At 41.1% G+C, this 21645-nt stretch overlaps 1 protein-coding gene across 8 annotated transcripts in view; it reads right to left on the reverse strand.

Moving 5' to 3' along the window:
- iPLA2-VIA (calcium-independent phospholipase A2 VIA) overlaps window positions 1-21645 on the reverse strand; it is a 115416-nt gene that overhangs the window by 22255 nt on the left and 71516 nt on the right. For all 8 annotated transcript variants that reach the window (XM_071656360.1, XM_071656358.1, XM_071656356.1 and 5 more), the window contains one exon: window positions 21488-21638. In XM_071656360.1, the coding sequence (XP_071512461.1) occupies window positions 21488-21638 (151 nt within the window). The remainder of the gene's footprint in view (window positions 1-21487; window positions 21639-21645) is intronic.

Raw genomic sequence — 21645 nt, forward strand, 5'->3', positions numbered from 1 at the left:
ACTAAAGAAAGGCCTCATTCACTCACATACATTCTCTACCAGTCAAGTAATGCACCTAAACTGCAGCCCCCTATCCACAACCAGGCCCCACAGACCTTTCCATGGTCTCCCTCAGCTACTTCATATTGCCCTGATTCAGTTCACTGGTAGGGCATCCCACCCTGTATGTCACAATGCTCCAATTCACTCTATCCTATATGTGCCTTCCACTTTCCTGTACGTTCAAGCTCCAATCACTCAAAATATTTTTCACTCCATCCTTCCATCTCTAATTTGATCTCTGTCTCCTAGTTCCCATCCACTTCCATCACATATATCTTCTTTGTTAACTTCTCTTCATTCATTCTCTCCTTATGTCCACACCATTTCAGTAAAACCTCTTCAGCTCTCTCAACCACACTTTTCTTATTACCACACCTCTCTTTAAGCCTTTAATTACCTTTTCAATCAAACCTCATATCAACCTCAAACATTTCATTTCCAACACATCCATCCTCCTCTGTACATCCTCATCTACAGCCCATGCATCAAATCCATACAACATTGTTGGAAATACAATACCTTCAAACATTCCCACTTTTGTCATCTCATATAACAACTCAAAAACTCCAACTAACCTATTCCTCTACCCTGCTAAACCTAATAACCTTGCTTTTATTTACACTGGCTCTCAAATCCCTCCTTTAAAATACTCTCCCAAACTTGGACACCAACTGCTGCAGTTTCTCACTTGAATCTGCCATCAGCACTGTGTCATCATCAAACAACAACTGACTTACTTCCCAAGCCCCCTCGACCCCTACAGACTGCATATTCACCCCTCTCTCCATGACCATCACATTTACCTCCCTTACCAGCCAATCCATAAAAAAGTTAAACAGCCAATGTGACATTACCACAGACCCACCTTCACCTAGAACCATTCACTGTCTCTCTCTACTAACTCACACACATGCACCTTATGCTCTTTATAAAAACTTCTCACTGCTTGTGGTAGCTTTCCACCAACACCACATATCTGTAAGACCTACAATAAGGCATCTCTATCAACCCTATCATAAGCTTTCTCCTGATCCATAAATGCCATGCAGAAATCCATCTGTTTCTTTAAGTACTTCACACACATATTTTTAAATCAAACACCTGATCCACACATTCTCTACCACTCCTAAAACCACCTTGCTCCTCCCCAATCTGATACTCTATACATTTCCTCATCTTCTCAGTCGCCATTCTCTCATCCAACTTACCAGGTATACTCTGCAAACTTATACCTGTGTAGTTCGAGCACTCACCTTTGTCCCTCCCAAATATCATTATATGTACATGCATGCTGCCAATCCTCATCCATCTCATCAAAATCCACATATGCAATGAAAATCCTAATTAACCAGTCAACAACACAAACAACTCTTCTTCACTAGAAATTCAATTGCAATACCATCCACCCCAGTCAATTTACAACATTTCACATCTCTTCTCTCTTCACCAAATCACATTCCATGATCCTCTCACTTCGCATGCCTCCACCAACTCAAACAACCTACATCTGCCAACTTAAATTCAAACACATTCAACAATCCTTCAAAATATTCATTCAATCTCCTTCTTATCTCATTACTACCTGCTACCTCTTCCCCACTGCCACCTTCACCAATGTTTCTATTTGCTCTCTTGTTTTTCACACACTACTAATCTCCTTCCAAAATATCTTCTTAATCTCCCTAAAGATTATTGATACACACACCAACTCTCATTTGCCCTTTTTTCAACCACTGTACCTTCCCCTTGACCTCCAGTTGCTTTCTCTTGTATATCTCCCAATCATCTGCACTCCTTCTCTGCAAATACTGCCCATACACCTCACTTTTCTCTTTTACTAGGAACTTTACTTCATCATCCCACTGCTCTCTACCTTTTCTCATCCGCCCATCTCCCAACTTCCGCAATCTACACACATCTCTTGCACATGCCAGCACTGCTTCCTTAAATACCTCTCATTCCTCACCCACTCCCCTAGCTTCACTTACTATCACCTTTTGCCATTCTATGCTTAATATCTTCTGGTATTTCATCACACAAGTTTCTTTTCCAAGGTAACTTCCTTTCACCACCCTCTCCTCACCTTTATCATTTCTCATTTTCTGAAAACTTCTAAAGCCTTCACTCTCACCTCCACCAGATAGTGTTCAGACATCCCATCAGCTGTCACTCTCAGCCCTGGTTCAGCCCACTGACAGCAAGTAATCCCCTGTGCAACATATAAATCCAATTCTCTATATACTTTCCACACCTAACACCCTTGTGCAGGGTCAGGCTTCAACAGCTCCAAGTATCTTCAACTCCATCCTTCCATCTCATCCTCAGTGTCCCCTTCATCCGTGTTCCCTCCACTTAAGACACACATGTGGTCTTAGTCACTCTTCATTCATCATCTCTATATGTCCAAACCATATCAGTAGACCCTGTTCATCTCTTTCAAACATATTTCTCTTACTATCACAGATCTCACTAACTCTGTTATTCCTGACTTGATCAACCCTCCTTCCACACATATTGTCCTCAATTATCAATTTCCAATGCATCTACCTCCTTCCATACTTCAGCATTTAGTGCCCACAATTCGCATCCATACAGCACTGTGGGGACCAATTTATCAAATACACCTATCTTTGCCCTCAGGACAGTGACCTGTCTTATCAAATAACTTATATTTGCCCTCACAGACAGTGGCCTGTGTTATCAAATATACTTATCTTTGCTCTCACTGACAATGACCTGTCTTTCTGCGAACTTTTCAATGCAACAAGGACATTTCTCCTTTTCCTCACCCTATGACTCACTTCATCTCCCACAGTTCCATCTGCTGCCATGTACACTTCCAGGGGGAAAACTTCCAGGTTCTCTACATCAAATATAGCAAAAAGTAATTACTGGAAAAGCCTACTGATGTCTTTTAATATAAGACAACATAAGAATATGCAGATGAAAAGTTGGTCAAAAATATATATCATACAACTCTGCTTTGGAAGGTACAGTGGAGAGGTAAACAATGGAAGAGATTAATAGATACAATAAGAAAGCTAATTTGGGCAACAGATATTTTCAGAGGTATGACTGGGAATCAGATGCAATGGAAGCATTCTGCTGATGGAAGTGTTGTTAATGATGATAAAACCAATGATCTGATGCAATAGGAGAATTTTTTTACAAAGTTGGTGTAAGTGGAGATGATGGTCTCACTCTGCACATCAACTTACAGTGCAAAATGAAAAAGCAATTGGTACCTATCTAAGTGAAAAGGCCTATGCTTCACTGTAACACATGACAAGACATGACATGAGCTGAGAATGTGCTACAGTGATTTTGGTAGTTGTGAACCCTGGGAGGATCAACTCATAGATTTGAATCATTCACAAAGGAGAGGGAGGCAAGAGGGGTCAGGGGGTGACTGATGGTGGATGTTTCAATGGCAGAAATATGACTATGAATGTTAGGCATAATAAGAAGTAAAAGTTAGTATCCTCAAAATAATCCCAAAACCACAAGGGTATAGCTAGATTTAATGTAATGATGTAAAAAAATGCGATATTTTCAAATCTACAATATCTCATTGGCCAGCTGCCAGGCCCAAATGAATGTAATCAGTTCTCGTCCTCAGCTCTCACATCCTCTGCTAACAGTGTAACACTTGGACAATAGAATTTTCTTGGGTACTTTTCATATAATCTTAATAGTTAAGTCACACGCACAATCTTAGTATAGGCCTATTCCAATTTTTCCCCCCAAATTTACCATTTTCTGTGGAGAGCATAAACTTGAGGTCCATAGCTAGCAAGTAATCATAATGAAATCATGATTACAATTACTTTTGCAGTGGAATCGATTACAATTATTTTAGCTTTGGAGACAATAGATTCAATTACAATTACAATTCCTCAAAAACAATGATTATGTTCCTGATTACAATTACATCATGTCTGCAATGTAGCACTAAATGAAGGGGATAAGTAATACTCACGAGCAAAACAAATAATGAATTGTAACAAGTATTAACTATTAAACACAACTTGCTATTATCTACAGTTCAGAAATACTTTGGCACATCGACATCAAATTCCTCCTCCACCAGCCTCTCTCTCTCCCTCCCCCCAATGTTCGTGCATTTTTTCTCTACATTTGGAACAAAACATTTTGCTATCTATCTAAAGGTAAATAATGATAAGGGGTTGCTCTTTTTATGACAGGATAACTTTACTTAATGAGAACTTGTTTACAGTCTACATAATCCTTGTAATTGTAATCCTTTTCACCTTGATTACCCATAATGATGAGCTAATATACGCCTGTTTATGCAGTGACCATTACTGCAACAACCTCACCAACATGGCACTCCATTAGTCATTTTATCAGTGTTGCACCCTCTGCATTTGTGCAACAACTTCCTCAGTGCCTTATACCCCTAATGAGCTTCCCATACTGTCAATTACAGCTCATCATTAGGGGTCAGTAGATTAAAGGATGTGGAAGAAGGTGTGGTATGAACAGCAGAGTGAAAATTATCAGGGAAGAGGAAAAGAAGGATGTGCAATTCTGCTATCACCAAGGGTATGGGAGGGTGTTACAGAACACGGATGGAAATGGATCAAGAATAGTGTGGATGAAAGGAAAGATTGGAATTGTGAAATATGCATGGGTATGTGTAATGCACCTGTGAATATGAAGACTGTACGAGGCAGGGATGAAATGAACCTTTACCGGAGGAATTTGAATGACTGTATAGAAGGATTTGAGAATGAGAGAAATGTGGTCATATTGGATGATATGAATGCAAAAGTGGGATGTTATGGAACTGGTGAGATAGTTAGTAAATGAGGAGTGCCTGGAGTAAATGAGAATGATAGCTATCTTGTGGACATTTGTGCTGAGAGGGGAGTTATTCCTTGCAAACACCTTTTTTTAGCACAAGATAATCCACAAACATACATCGATGAAGAATTATGGAATAGAAGAACAAAAGGCTTTGACTGACTATGGTGCAATGGATGAAAGATTAAGAAAGGTTGTGCTGGATTCTATAGTCGTGAAAGGATTCTTTGGAGACTGACCATTTTGTGGTTCTTGTGGGGATGAGGATCAAGGAGAAGTGGAGGTATGATGTAAAGAGGAATGGTAAGGTAAAAGTGTTGACAACCGAGAAGATGAATCAGAAAAAATAAAGGGAGAAGTATGAGGCATTTAAATATTATATCATTATCATTATTATTATTATTACTATTATTGTACTTAACTGCTGTTTCCCACATCAGCAAGGTAGTGCAAGGAAACAGATGGATGTGGAAAGGGAGCTGTGGTTTCGGTGCATTACACATAACAGCTAGAGATTGAGAGTGAATGAATGTGACCTTTGTTGTCTTTTCCTAGCGCTACCTTGTGCGCACATGGGGGGAAGGGGGATGCCATTTCATGTGTGGAGGGGTGGCAACAGGAATGGATGAAGGCGGCAAGCATATGTATACATGTATACATGTATACGTCTGTGTATGTATATGTATGTAAACGTTGAAATGTATAGGTATGTATACGTGTGAGCGTGAGTGTTATTGTATATATATGTGTATGTGAGTGGGTTGAGCCATTCTTTCATCTATTTCCTTGCACTACCTCACTAATGTGGGAGAAAGTGACTAAGTATAATAAATATGAATAAATGAATATTATCATCTAATACATTCCTTTGAGTCCACGGGGAAAATGAAACACGATAAGTTCCCAAGTGCACTTTCGAGTGATAATCACATCATCAGGGGAGACACAAGAGAGAAATATAATAGTTAGTTGATATACAACAAAGTGACGTAGCTAGGATGCCATATGGTAAATGTGATAGTCCAAGACATACAACGAGCGTATCATAAACTTATTATTTGGACAAGAAGGTGAATTGTTTACATATTTTATCAATAATAAAGTTATCCAATTTGTATAGACTTTCACTAATATTAAGATTATAATTCTTTGTGCATTGAATAATGGAAGATTCAATGGTATTTCTCGTGGTACTGGAGCTCGAGTTAATAACTGAGATGGCATTACTCTAGTCAATACAATGATCATAGTTTTCAACGTGATTAAACAAGGCATTTGACTCTTGTCCTGTTCTTATACTACATTTATGTTGCTTAAATCTAAAAGAAAGATCCTTACCAGCCTGCTCAACATAGAACTTATCACAATTTCTATATGGCACTTTATGGATGTACCCAGGAGAATTTTCTGGTGAGTTCCTGATTAAGATATTCTTTATAGTATTACTGTTGCTGAAGGCAACATTTACATTAAAGGATTTCAGCAACACGGGAAGTAAAGTAAAATTATTATCAAAAGGGAGAACTGAAAGAGTCTTGGTGTCAATGGGAGGTTTGGGCTCAACTCTATAAAATGATTTCTACGCTAACTTAAGGGATTTATCAATGAAAGATCTAGGGTACTTTAACTTAGATCCAATAAAATACATCTTCTCAAACTCATTGTCAATATACTCTGGACTGCAAATATGTAATGCCCTAGGGAACATAGATTGAAATGATGATAATCTAACTCTGTCATGATGAGATGAGTAATAATGGATATATGAGCATACATTGGTAGGTTTTCTGTATATGCTGAACTTAAACTTGTTTCCTTGCCTACAGACCATGCAGTCTAAAAATGGTAACATACCATTTATGGATCTGGAGAAGGCATATGATAGAGTTGATAGAGATGCTCTGTGGAAGGTATTAAGAATATATGGTGTGGGAGGAAAGTTGTTAGAAGCAGTGAAAAGTTTTTATCGAGGATGTAAGGCATGTGTACGTGTAGGAAGAGAGGAAAGTGATTGGTTCTCAGTGACTGTAGGTTTGCGGCAGGGGTGTGTGATGTCTCCATGGTTGTTTAATTTGTTTATGGATGGGGTTGTTAGGGAGGTAAATGCAAGAGTTTTGGAAAGAGGGGCAAGTATGAAGTCTGTTGGGGATGAGAGAGCTTGGGAAGTGAGTCAGTTGTTGTTCGCTGATGATACAGCGCTGGTGGCTGATTCATGTGAGAAACTGCAGAAGCTGGTGACTGAGTTTGGTAAAGTGTGTGGAAGAAGAAAGTTAAGAGTAAATGTGAATAAGAGCAAGGTTATTAGGTACAGTAGGGTTGAGGGTCAAGTCAATTGGGAGGTGAGTTTGAATGGAGAAAAACTGGAGGAAGTGAAGTGTTTTAGATATCTGGGAGTGGATCTGGCAGCGGATGGAACCATGGAAGCGGAAGTGGATCATAGGGTGGGGGAGGGGGCGAAAATTCTGGGGGCCTTGAAGAATGTGTGGAAGTCGAGAACATTATCTCGGAAAGCAAAAATGGGTATGTTTGAAGGAATAGTGGTTCCAACAATGTTGTATGGTTGTGAGGCGTGGGCTATGGATAGAGTTGTGCGCAGGAGGATGGATGTGCTGGAAATGAGATGTTTGAGGACAATGTGTGGTGTGAGGTGGTTTGATCGAGTGAGTAATGTAAGGGTAAGAGAGATGTGTGGAAATAAAAAGAGCGTGGTTGAGAGAGCAGAAGAGGGTGTTTTGAAGTGGTTTGGGCACATGGAGAGAATGAGTGAGGAAAGATTGACCAAGAGGATATATGTGTCGGAGGTGGAGGGAACGAGGAGAAGAGGGAGACCAAATTGGAGATGGAAAGATGGAGTGAAAAAGATTTTGTGTGATCGGGGCCTGAACATGCAGGAGGGTGAAAGGAGGGCAAGGAATAGAGTGAATTGGAGCGATGTGGTATATCGGGGTTGACGTGCTGTCAGTGGATTGAATCAAGGCATGTGAAGCGTCTGGGGTAAACCATGGAAAGCTGTGTAGGTATGTATATTTGCGTGTGTGGACGTATGTATATACATGTGTATGGGGGGGGTTGGGCCATTTCTTTCGTCTGTTTCCTTGCGCTACCTCGCAAATGCGGGAGACAGCGACAAAGTATAATAATAAATATAATACCATTATTTTTATACTGGAGTGATAGTTTTCATACATGGTGCTTTGACAAAGAAAATAGTGAAATTGGAAAAAAAAATGTAGCTTAGACATTGAAGCTTATTGATACAGTGGTCAAATTGATGAGAACTACTATTGATGTTTGTGTAAATAAATTATACATTTCCTTTTCCATAGCCAGAGGTTGAACCATTATGTGACATCCATTTTTTCATTTCATTTCAAGCTAGAAGTTTCAGTTTTCTAAATTGTTTCTTACATTTTTCATATGTATATATATGTATGTGTGTGTGTGTATATGTGCGTATGTATGTGTGTGTGTGTGTGTATGTGTATATATATATATATATATATATATATATGTTATCCCTGGGGATAGGGGTGAAAGAATACTTCCCACGCATTCCTCGCGTGTCGTAGAAAGCGACTAGAGGGGACGGGAGCGGGGGGCCGGAAATCCTCCCCTCCTTGTATTTTTTTTTTTTTTTTTTTTAACTTTCTAAAATGGGAAACAGAAGAAGGAGTCACGCGGGGAGTGCTCATCCTCCTCGAAGGCTCAGATTGGGGTGCCTAAATGTGTGTGGATGTAACCAAGATGTGAAAAAAGGAGAGATAGGTAGTATGTTTGAGGAAAGGAACCTGGATGTTTTGGCTCTGAGTGAAACAAAGCTCAAGGGTAAAGGGGAAGAGTGGTTTGGGAATGTCTTGTGAGTAAAGTCAGGGGTTAGTGAGAAGACAAGAGCAAGGGAAGGAGTAGCAATACTCCTGAAACAGGAGTTGTGGGAGTATGTGATAGAATGTAAGAAAGTAAATTCTTGATTAATATGGGTAAAACTGAAAGTTGATGGAGAGATATGGGTGATTATTGGTGCATATGCACCTGGGCATGAGAAGAAAGATCATGAGAGGCAAGTGTTATGGGAGCAGCTGAATGAGTGTGTTAGTGGTTTTGATGCACGAGACCGGGTTATTGTGATGGGTGATTTGAATGCAAAGGTGAGTAATGTGGCAGTTGAGGGAATAATTGGTATACATGGGGTGTTCAGTGTTGTAAATGGAAATGGTGAAGAGCTTGTAGATTTATGTGCTGAAAAAGGACTGATGATTGGGAATACCTGGTTTAAAAAGCGAGATATACATAAGTATACTTATGTAAGTAGGAGAGATGGCCAGAGAGCGTTATTGGATTACGTGTTAATTGACAGGCGCGCGAAAGAGAGACTTTTGGATGTTAATGTGCTGAGAGGTGCAACTGGAGGGATGTCTGATCATTATCTTGTGGAGGCTAAGGTGAAGATTTGTATGGGTTTTCAGAAAAGAAGAGTGAATGTTGGGGTGAAGAGGGTGGTGAGAGTAAGTGAGCTTGGGAAGGAGACTTGTGTGAGGAAGTACCAGGAGAGACTGAGTACAGAATGGAAAAAGGTGAGAACAATGGAAGTAAGGGGAGTGGGGGAGGAATGGGATGTATTTAGGGAATCAGTGATGGATTGCGCAAAAGATGCTTGTGGCATGAGAAGAGTGGGAGGTTGGTTGATTAGAAAGGGTAGTGAGTGGTGGGATGAAGAAGTAAGAATATTAGTGAAAGAGAAGAGAGAGGCATTTGGACGATTTTTGCAGGGAAAAAATGAAATTGAGTGGGAGATGTATAAAAGAAAGAGACAGGAGGTCAAGAGAAAGGTGCAAGAGGTGAAAAAAAGGGCAAATGAGAGTTGGGGTGAGAGAGTATCATTAAATTTTAGGGAAAATAAAAAGATGTTCTGGAAGGAGGTAAATAAAGTGCGTAAGACAAAGGAGCAAATGGGAACTTCAGTGAAGGGCGCAAATGGGGAGGTGATAACAAGTAGTGGTGATGTGAGAAGGAGATGGAGTGAGTATTTTGAAGGTTTGATGAATGTGTTTGATGATAGAGTGGCAGATATAGGGTGTTTTGGTCGAGGTGGTGTGCAAAGTGAGAGGGTTAGGGAAAATGATTTGGTAAACAGAGAAGAGGTAGTAAAAGCTTTGCGGAAGATGAAAGCCGGCAAGGCAGCAGGTTTGGATGTTATTGCAGTGGAATTTATTAAAAAAGGGGGTGACTGTATTGTTGACTGGTTGGTAAGGTTATTTAATGTATGTATGACTCATGGTGAGGTGCCTGAGGATTGGCGGAATGCGTGCATAGTGCCATTGTACAAAGGCAAAGGGGATAAGAGTGAGTGCTCAAATTACAGAGGTACAAGTTTGTTGAGTATTCCTGGTAAATTATGTGGGAGGATATTGATTGAGAGGGTGAAGGCATGTACAGAGCATCAGATTGGGGAAGAGCAGTGTGGTTTCAGAAGTGGTAGAGGATGTGTGGATCAGGTGTTTGCTTTGAAGAATGTATGTGAGAAATACTTAGAAAAGCAAATGGATTTGTATGTAGCATTTATGGATCTGGAGAAGGCATATGATAGAGTTGATAGAGATGCTCTGTGGAAGGTATTAAGAATATATGGTGTGGGAGGCAAGTTGTTAGAAGCAGTGAAAAGTTTTTATCGAGGATGTAAGGCATGTGTACGTGTAGGAAGAGAGGAAAGTGATTGGTTCTCAGTGAATGTAGGTTTGCGGCAGGGGTGTGTGATGTCTCCATGGTTGTTTAATTTGTTTATGGATGGGGTTGTTAGGGAGGTGAATGCAAGAGTTTTGGAAAGAGGGGCAAGTATGAAGTCTGTTGGGGATGAGAGAGCTTGGGAAGTGAGTCAGTTGTTGTTCACTGATGATACAGCGCTGGTGGCTGATTCATGTGAGAAACTGCAGAAGCTGGTGACTGAGTTTGGTAAAGTGTGTGAAGAAGAAAGTTAAGAGTAAATGTGAATAAGAGCAAGGTTATTAGGTACAGTAGGGTTGAGGGTCAAGTCAATTGGGAGGTGAGTTTGAATGGAGAAAAACTCGAGGAAGTGAAGTGTTTTAGATATCTGGGAGTGGATCTGGCAGCGGATGGAACCATGGAAGCGGAAGTGGATCATAGGGTGGGGGAGGGGGCGAAAATTCTGGGGGCCTTGAAGAATGTGTGGAAGTCGAGAACATTATCTCGGAAAGCAAAAATGGGTATGTTTGAAGGAATAGTGGTTCCAACAATGTTGTATGGTTGCGAGGCATGGGCTATGGATAGAGTTGTGCGCAGGAGGATGGATGTGCTGGAAATGAGATGTTTGAGGACAATGTGTGGTGTGAGGTGGTTTGATCGAGTAAGTAACTTAAGGGTAAGAGAGATGTGTGGAAATAAAAAGAGCGTGGTTGAGAGAGCAGAAGAGGGTGTTTTGAAGTGGTTTGGGCACATGGAGAGAATGAGTGAGGAAAGATTGACCAAGAGAATATATGTGTCGGAGGTGGAGGGAACGAGGAGAAGAGGGAGACCAAATTGGAGATGGAAAGATGGAGTGAAAAAGATTTTGTGTGATCGGGGCCTGAACATGCAGGAGGGTGAAAGGAGGGCAAGGAATAGAGTGAATTGGAGCGATGTGGTATACCAGGGTTGACGTGCTGTCAGTGGATTGAATCAAGGCATGTGAAGCGTCTGGGGTAAACCATGGAAAGCTGTGTAGGTATGTATATTTGCGTGTGTGGACGTATGTATATACATGTGTATGGGGGGGGTTGGGCCATTTCTTTCGTCTGTTTCCTTGCGCTACCTCGCAAATGCGGGAGACAGCGACAAAGTATAATAATAAATATAATACCATTATTTTTATACTGGAGTGATAGTTTTCATACATGGTGCTTTGACAAAGAAAATAGTGAAATTGGAAAAAAAAATGTAGCTTAGACATTGAAGCTTATTGATACAGTGGTCAAATTGATGAGAACTACTATTGATGTTTGTGTAAATAAATTATACATTTCCTTTTCCATAGCCAGAGGTTGAACCATTATGTGACATCCATTTTTTCATTTCATTTCAAGCTAGAAGTTTCAGTTTTCTAAATTGTTTCTTACATTTTTCATATGTATATATATGTATGTGTGTGTGTGTATATGTGCGTATGTATGTGTGTGTGTGTGTGTATGTGTATATATATATATATATATATATATATATGTTATCCCTGGGGATAGGGGTGAAAGAATACTTCCCACGCATTCCTCGCGTGTCGTAGAAAGCGACTAGAGGGGACGGGAGCGGGGGGCCGGAAATCCTCCCCTCCTTGTATTTTTTTTTTTTTTTTTTTTAACTTTCTAAAATGGGAAACAGAAGAAGGAGTCACGCGGGGAGTGCTCATCCTCCTCGAAGGCTCAGATTGGGGTGCCTAAATGTGTGTGGATGTAACCAAGATGTGAAAAAAGGAGAGATAGGTAGTATGTTTGAGGAAAGGAACCTGGATGTTTTGGCTCTGAGTGAAACAAAGCTCAAGGGTAAAGGGGAAGAGTGGTTTGGGAATGTCTTGTGAGTAAAGTCAGGGGTTAGTGAGAAGACAAGAGCAAGGGAAGGAGTAGCAATACTCCTGAAACAGGAGTTGTGGGAGTATGTGATAGAATGTAAGAAAGTAAATTCTTGATTAATATGGGTAAAACTGAAAGTTGATGGAGAGATATGGGTGATTATTGGTGCATATGCACCTGGGCATGAGAAGAAAGATCATGAGAGGCAAGTGTTATGGGAGCAGCTGAATGAGTGTGTTAGTGGTTTTGATGCACGAGACCGGGTTATTGTGATGGGTGATTTGAATGCAAAGGTGAGTAATGTGGCAGTTGAGGGAATAATTGGTATACATGGGGTGTTCAGTGTTGTAAATGGAAATGGTGAAGAGCTTGTAGATTTATGTGCTGAAAAAGGACTGATGATTGGGAATACCTGGTTTAAAAAGCGAGATATACATAAGTATACTTATGTAAGTAGGAGAGATGGCCAGAGAGCGTTATTGGATTACGTGTTAATTGACAGGCGCGCGAAAGAGAGACTTTTGGATGTTAATGTGCTGAGAGGTGCAACTGGAGGGATGTCTGATCATTATCTTGTGGAGGCTAAGGTGAAGATTTGTATGGGTTTTCAGAAAAGAAGAGTGAATGTTGGGGTGAAGAGGGTGGTGAGAGTAAGTGAGCTTGGGAAGGAGACTTGTGTGAGGAAGTACCAGGAGAGACTGAGTACAGAATGGAAAAAGGTGAGAACAATGGAAGTAAGGGGAGTGGGGGAGGAATGGGATGTATTTAGGGAATCAGTGATGGATTGCGCAAAAGATGCTTGTGGCATGAGAAGAGTGGGAGGTTGGTTGATTAGAAAGGGTAGTGAGTGGTGGGATGAAGAAGTAAGAATATTAGTGAAAGAGAAGAGAGAGGCATTTGGACGATTTTTGCAGGGAAAAAATGAAATTGAGTGGGAGATGTATAAAAGAAAGAGACAGGAGGTCAAGAGAAAGGTGCAAGAGGTGAAAAAAAGGGCAAATGAGAGTTGGGGTGAGAGAGTATCATTAAATTTTAGGGAAAATAAAAAGATGTTCTGGAAGGAGGTAAATAAAGTGCGTAAGACAAAGGAGCAAATGGGAACTTCAGTGAAGGGCGCAAATGGGGAGGTGATAACAAGTAGTGGTGATGTGAGAAGGAGATGGAGTGAGTATTTTGAAGGTTTGATGAATGTGTTTGATGATAGAGTGGCAGATATAGGGTGTTTTGGTCGAGGTGGTGTGCAAAGTGAGAGGGTTAGGGAAAATGATTTGGTAAACAGAGAAGAGGTAGTAAAAGCTTTGCGGAAGATGAAAGCCAGCAAGGCAGCAGGTTTGGATGTTATTGCAGTGGAATTTATTAAAAAAGGGGGTGACTGTATTGTTGACTGGTTGGTAAGGTTATTTAATGTATGTATGACTCATGGTGAGGTGCCTGAGGATTGGCGGAATGCGTGCATAGTGCCATTGTACAAAGGCAAAGGGGATAAGAGTGAGTGCTCAAATTACAGAGGTATAAGTTTGTTGAGTATTCCTGGTAAATTATGTGGGAGGATATTGATTGAGAGGGTGAAGGCATGTACAGAGCATCAGATTGGGGAAGAGCAGTGTGGTTTCAGAAGTGGTAGAGGATGTGTGGATCAGGTGTTTGCTTTGAAGAATGTATGTGAGAAATACTTAGAAAAGCAAATGGATTTGTATGTAGCATTTATGGATCTGGAGAAGGCATATGATAGAGTTGATAGAGATGGTCTGTGGAAGGTATTAAGAATATATGGTGTGGGAGGCAAGTTGTTAGAAGCAGTGAAAAGTTTTTATCGAGGATGTAAGGCATGTGTACGTGTAGGAAGAGAGGAAAGTGATTGGTTCTCAGTGAATGTAGGTTTGCGGCAGGGGTGTGTGATGTCTCCATGGTTGTTTAATTTGTTTATGGATGGGGTTGTTAGGGAGGTGAATGCAAGAGTTTTGGAAAGAGGGGCAAGTATGAAGTCTGTTGGGGATGAGAGAGCTTGGGAAGTGAGTCAGTTGTTGTTCACTGATGATACAGCGCTGGTGGCTGATTCATGTGAGAAACTGCACTCCCACTCTTCTCATGCCACAAGCATCTTTTGCGCAATCCATCACTGATTCCCTAAATACATCCCATTCCTCCCCCACTCCCCTTACTTCCATTGTTCTCTCAGAAGGTAAGATATCCTTTAGTAATTTGGTCTCAAAAAATTCCATATAAAGATTACTTAGCACATGTGAAAGAGGGTTACCCATTGCCATATCAAATTTTAGAGCATACTAATCTCCACTGAATAGAAATACACAGTCTTTTATACACAATTTTATTAGTTCAATGAAAACAGACTTTGAAACAGGTAAATGAATATCATCCAAAACATCAGAGAAATACTCTATAAGGTCATCAACTGGAACTTTTGTGAAAAGTGAGGAAACATCAAAGCTAACAAGTTTGAAATCAAAATTAACATTGATATTGTTTAGCTTGTTAACTAAATCTACATTGTTCATGATAATAGAATTTGATATCTTACCCACGAAAGGGCTTAATAAAGAAACTAACCATTTTGACAATTTATTTGTGATGGAGCCTACTGAACTCACTATAGGTCTTGTTGGAAAATTTTTTTAAGTGTTTTGATAAGTCCATACATATATGGCATTGAAGGGGACAAAGATGACAAACTTTTGATAAGAGAACAATTACCTTTCAACAACAACTTCAGTTCTTTATTGAAATGGGAATTAACTGCTTCTAGGGGATTCTTACTGTGTGTTGTGTCATCATTTAAAACATCATTCATTTTGGATAACTTTTGTCCATAATCACAACAGTGCTAGCCTTATCTGCTTTAGTAATATGAATATCAATGTCTTTTTTTAAGGTGTTAATAGCCCTTATAAATCTTTTAGGGCAATTAGGTTCCACTGGTTTTGACAAACTGTATTTCTCTAAATTGCAAAAAGACTTTATGACATCAACACAGCTGGCTTCCCTTTTAGAGCACACAAAACATAATCCATAAGAATTTACTTGATCACGCGCAAAATTGTGATCCTTTCTATTATATATATTGGTAAAGGGGGATAGTGGTTTGGGAATGTCTTGGGAGTAAAGTCAGGAGTTAGTGAGAGGGCAAGAGACAGGGAAGGAGTAGCACTACTCTTGAAACAGGAGTGGTGGGAGTATGTGATAGAGTGTAAGAAAGTAAACTCTAGATTGATATGGGTAAAACTAAAAGTGGATGGAGAGAGATGGGTGATTATTGGTGCATATGCACCTGGGCATGAGAAGAAAGATCATGAGAGGCAAGTGTTTTGGGAGAAGCTGAGTGAGTGTGTTAGTAGTTTTGATGCACGAGACCGGGTTATAGTGATGGGTGATTTGAATGCAAAGGTGAGTAATGTGGCAGTTGAGGGAATAATTGGTGTACATGGGATGTTCAGTGTTGTAAATGGAAATGGTGAAGAGCTTGTAGATTTATGAGCTGAAAAAGGACCGGTGATTGGGAATACCTGGTGGCTGATTCATGTGAGAAACTGCAGAAGCTGGTGACTGAGTTTGGTAAAGTGTGTGAAAGAAGAAAGTTAAGAGTAAATGTGAATAAGAGCAAGGTTATTAGGTACAGTAGGGTTGAGGGTCAAGTCAACTGGGAGGTGAGTTTGAATGGAGAAAAACTGGAGGAAGTGAAGTGTTTTAGATAACTGGGAGTGGATCTGGCAGCGGATGGAACCATGGAAGCGGAAGTGGATCATAGGGTGGGGGAGGGGGCGAAAATTCTGGGAGCCTTGAAGAATGTGTGGAAGTCGAGAACATTATCTCGGAAAGCAAAAATGGGTATGTTTAAAGGAATAGTAGTTCCAACAATGTTGTATGGTTGCGAGGCATGGGCTATGGATAGAGTTGTGCGCAGGAGGATGGATGTGCTGGAAATGAGATGTTTGAGGACAATGTGTGGTGTGAGGTGGTTTGATCGAGTAAGTAACGTAAGGGTGAGAGAGATGTGTGGAAATAAAAAGAGCGTGGTTGAGAGAGCAGAAGAGGGTGTTTTGAAATGGTTCGGGCACATGGAGAGAATGAGTGAGGAAAGATTGACCAAGAGAATATATGTGTCGGAGGTGGAGGGAACGAGGAGAAGAGGGAGACCAAATTGGAGGTGGAAAGATGGAGTGAAAAAGATTTTGTGTGATCGGGGCCTGAACATGCAGGAGGGTGAAAGGAGGGCAAGGAATAGAGTGAATTGGAGCGATGTGGTATACCGGGGTTGACGTGCTGTCAGTGGATTGAATCAAGGCATGTGAAGCGTCTGGGATAAACCATGGAAAGCTGTGTAGGTCTCTCTTTCATTGTAGCAGTGTGCTTGTTTGTACTTTAACACTGAACCACTTAGGTGTTCCTTTTGAATAAGTGGCAGTCATAAAACCAGCATTTCCTAAGCAGTTGAATTTTGATCCTGCCCGTCTTTATTCTAACCACTAATTCCAACTGGAAGGAAAGATCAGGACAAAGCGAGGAGAACAATAATCATCAATTGATATGTTCATACCACAAATCTTAGCTGAGTTTGGAAGAGTATAATATGTGTTCACTAACATACTTCTCTGTTTGTTCCTTCTCACAAATTACACTTATCATTTGTGCATAAAAATGACAGCATTCTGTATTTTTTTTTTTTATTATACTTTGTCGCTGTCTCCCGCGTTTGCGAGGTAGCGCAAGGAAACAGACGAAAGAAATGGCCCAACCCCCCCCCATACACATGTATATACATACGTCCACACACGCAAATATACATACCTACACAGCTTTCCATGGTTTACCCCAGACGCTTCACATGCCTTGCTTCAATCCACTGACAGCACGTCAACCCCGGTATACCACATCGCTCCAATTCACTCTATTCCTTGCCCTCCTTTCACCCTCCTGCATGTTCAGGCCCCGATCACACAAAATCTTTTTCACTCCATCTTTCCACCTCCAATTTGGTCTCCCTCTTCTCCTTGTTCCCTCCACCTCCGACACATATATCCTCTTGGTCAATCTTTCCTCACTCATCCTCTCCATGTGCCCAAACCACTTCGAAACACCCTCTTCTGCTCTCTCAACCACGCTCTTTTTATTTCCCCACATCTCTCTTACCCTTACGTTACTCACTCGATCAAACCACCTCACACCACACATTGTCCTCAAACATCTCATTTCCAGCACATCCATCCTCCTGCGCACAACTCTATCCATAGCCCACGCCTCGCAACCATACAACATTGTTGGAACCACTATTCCTTCAAACATACCCATTTTTGCTTTCCGAGATAATGTTCTCGACTTCCACACATTCTTCAAGGCCCCCAGGATTTTTGCCCCCTCCCCCACCCTATGATCCACTTCCGCTTCCATGGTTCCATCCGCTGCCAGATCCACTCCCAGATATCTAAAACACTTCACTTCCTCCAGTTTTTCTCCATTCAAACTCACCTCCCAATTGACTTGACCCTCAACCCTACTGTACCTAATAACCTTGCTCTTATTCACATTTACTCTTAACTTTCTTCTTCCACACACTTTTCCAAACTCAGTCACCAGCTTCTGCAGTTTCTCACATGAATCAGCCACCAGCGCTGTATCATCAGCGAACAACAACTGACTCACTTCCCAAGCTCTCTCATCCCCAACAGACTTCATACTTGCCCCTCTTTCCAAAACTCTTGCATTTACCTCCCTAACAACCCCATCCATAAACAAATTAAACACTACTTGCTCTTTCTTCCCCCTTTTCCATCAGAGCTCATCTTCCCCCAGCCCTCTCTCCCCCTCCATCTTTACCCCCTCATGCTTGAGACACTTCAAATTCAGACAAGCAGAGCTTCACTATGCATGGAGATCAGCATTTCCAGTGTGGACTATTGTACATGCTATTCCCTCCCCCCCCTAAAAAAAATCATAATGCACTGAATTTAGATTAGATATACATTATACGTACATACATACATAATCACAGTTTCCCATGTCAGCGAGGCAGCACCAGGGAACAGATGAAGAATGGCCCATTCACTCATGTGCATATATCTATACATAAATGCCCAAATACAAACATACAAATGTATATCAACATCATACTTTGTAGCTGTCTCCTGCATCAGCGAGGTAGCACAAGAAACAGATGAAAGAATGGCCCAACCCACCCACATACACATGTATATACATACATGTCCACACATGCAGATATACATACCAATACATCTCAATGTATACATATATACACACACACACAGACATATACATATATATACACATACATAATTCATACTGTCTGCCTTTATTCATTCCCATCGCCACCCTGCCACACATGAAATGACAACCCCTCACCCTGCATATGCGCGAGGTAGCACTAGGAAAAGACAACAAAGGCCACATTTGTTCACACTCAGTCTCTAGCTGTCATGTATAATGCACCAAAACCACAGCTCCCTTTCCACATCCAGGCCCCACAGAACTTTCCAAGGTTTACCCCAGACACTTCACATGCCCTGGTTCAATCCACTGACAGCACATCCACCCCGGTATACCACATTGTTCCAATTCACTCTATTCCTTGCATGCTTTTCACCCTCCTGCATGTTCAGGCCCCGATCACTCAAAATCTTTTTCATTCCATCTTTCCACCTCCAATTTGGTCTCCCACTTCTCCTCGTTCCCTCCACCTCTAACACATATATCCTCTTGGTCAATCTTTCCTTACTCATTCTCTCCATGTGACCAAACCATTTCTTTCCTTACTCATTCTCTCCATGTGACCAAACCATTTCAAAACACCCTCTTCTGCTCTCTCAACCACACTCTTTTTATTACCACACATCTCTCTTACCCTTTCATTACTTACTCAATCAAACCACCTCACACAACATACTGTCCCCAAACATCTCATTTCCAGCACATCCACCCTCCTCCGCACAACTCTATCTATAGCCCATGCCTCGCAACCATATATCATTGTTGGAACAACTATTCCTTCAAATATACCCATTTTTGCTTTCCAAGATAACGTTCTTGACTTCACACATTTTTCAACGCTCCCAAAACTTTCGCCCCCTCCCCTACCCTATGATTCACATCCGCTTCCATGGTTCCATCCGCTGCCAAATCCACTCCCAGATATCTAAAACACTTCACTTCCTCCAGCTTTTCTCCAATCAAACTTACCTCCAAGTTGACTTGTCCCTCAACCCTACTGTACCTAATAACCTTGCTCTTATACACATTTACTCTCAGCTTTCTTCTTTCACACACTTTACCAAACTCAGTCACCAGCTTCTGCAGTTTCTCACCCGAATCAGCCACCAGCTCTGTATCATCAGTGAACAACAACTGACTCACTTCCCAAGCTCTCTCATCCCCAACAGACTGCATACTTGCCCCTCTTTCCAAAACTCGAAAACTCTTGCATTTACTTCCCTAATAACTCCATCCATAAACAAATTAAACAACCATGGAGACATCACACACATATACATACATATACATACACACATGCAGGTTTTTTTTTTTTTTTTTTTGTCGCTGTCTCTCGCGTCTGCGAGGTAGTGCAAGGAAACAGATGAAAGAAATGGCCCAACCCACCCCCATACACATGTATATACATACGTCCACACACGCAAATATACATACCTACACAGCTTTCCATGGTTTACTCCAGACGCTTCACATGCCCTGATTCAATCCACTGACAGCACGTCAACCCCAGTATACCACATCGATCCAATTCACTCTATTCCTTGCCCTCCTTTCACCCTCCTGCATGTTCAGGCCCCGATCACACAAAATCTTTTTCACTCCATCTTTCCACCTCCAATTTGGTCTCCCACTTCTACTCGTTCCCTCCACCTCCGACACATATATCCTCTTGGTCAATCTTTCCTCACTCATTCTCTCCATGTGCCCAAACCATTTCAAAACACCCTCTTCTGCTCTCTCAACCACGCTCTTTTTATTTCCAAACATCTCTCTTACCCTTACGTTACTTACTTGATCAAACCACCTCACACCACAAATTGTCCTCAAACATCTCATTTCCAGCACATCCATCCTCCTGCGCACAACTCTATCCATAGCCCACGCCTCGCAACCATACAAAATTGTTGTAACCACTATTCCTTCAAACATACCCATTTTTGCTTTCCGAGATAATGTTCTCGACTTCCACACATTCTTCAAGGCTCCCAGGATTTTCGACCCCTCCCCCACCCTATGATCCACTTCTGCTTCCATGGTTCCATCCGCTGCCAGATCCACTCCAGATATCTAAAACACTTTACTTCCTTCAGTTTTTCTCCATTCAAACTTACCTCCCAATTGACTTGACCCTCAACCCTACTGTACCTAATTACCTTGCTCTTATTCACATTTACTCTTAACTTTCTTCTTTCACACACTTTACCAAACTCAGTCACCAGCTTCTGCAGTTTCTCACATGAATCAGCCACCAGTGCTGTATCATCAGCAAACAACAACTGACTCACTTCCCAAGCTCTCTCATCCCCAACAGACTTCATACTTGCCCCTCTTTCCAAAACTCTTGCATTCACCTCCCTAACAACCCCATCCATAAACAAATTAAACAACCATGGAGACATCACACACCCCTGCCGCAAACCTACATTCACTGAGAACCAATCACTTTCCTCTCTTCCTACACGTACACATGCCTTACATCCTCGATAAAAACTTTTCACTGCTTCTAACAACTTGCCTCCCACACCATATATTCTCAATGCAGGTATTTACCTATATACACATGTACATATTCATACTTGCTCGCCTTGATCCATTCCTGTCACTACCCTGCCCCACAGAAAACAGCATGAGTTTCAATAACTCCATATCTGCAATTTTAAGTGTAGTTTGCACTGCATTTACCCAAGTTAAAATCATATGTGGTTCTAGTTAAGAAAATTACATCCTGGGTAAGTGCAGAGCCTGTCACTTTGTTTAAGCAAAGATGGTCAATGAAGCGCACTGTACCACACTTACGATCAAAGCACAAAAAAAACAAAGCATATACATACTTTGATCCTTTTATTTCAGACATGACTGCTGTTTCTCCAAATTCTGCTTTTAAGATCTCCTCAAGTGGTTTTTCATCATATGGACGACGGCCAACAAACACAAGGTCTTTCATTCGAAAATAGAGGCCTTGGGTGTATCGCACATTCTTACCTAAAGA

Source organism: Panulirus ornatus, chromosome 62 (genome assembly GCF_036320965.1).
Source record: "Panulirus ornatus isolate Po-2019 chromosome 62, ASM3632096v1, whole genome shotgun sequence".
In the NCBI taxonomy this organism is placed as follows: domain Eukaryota; kingdom Metazoa; phylum Arthropoda; class Malacostraca; order Decapoda; family Palinuridae; genus Panulirus; species Panulirus ornatus.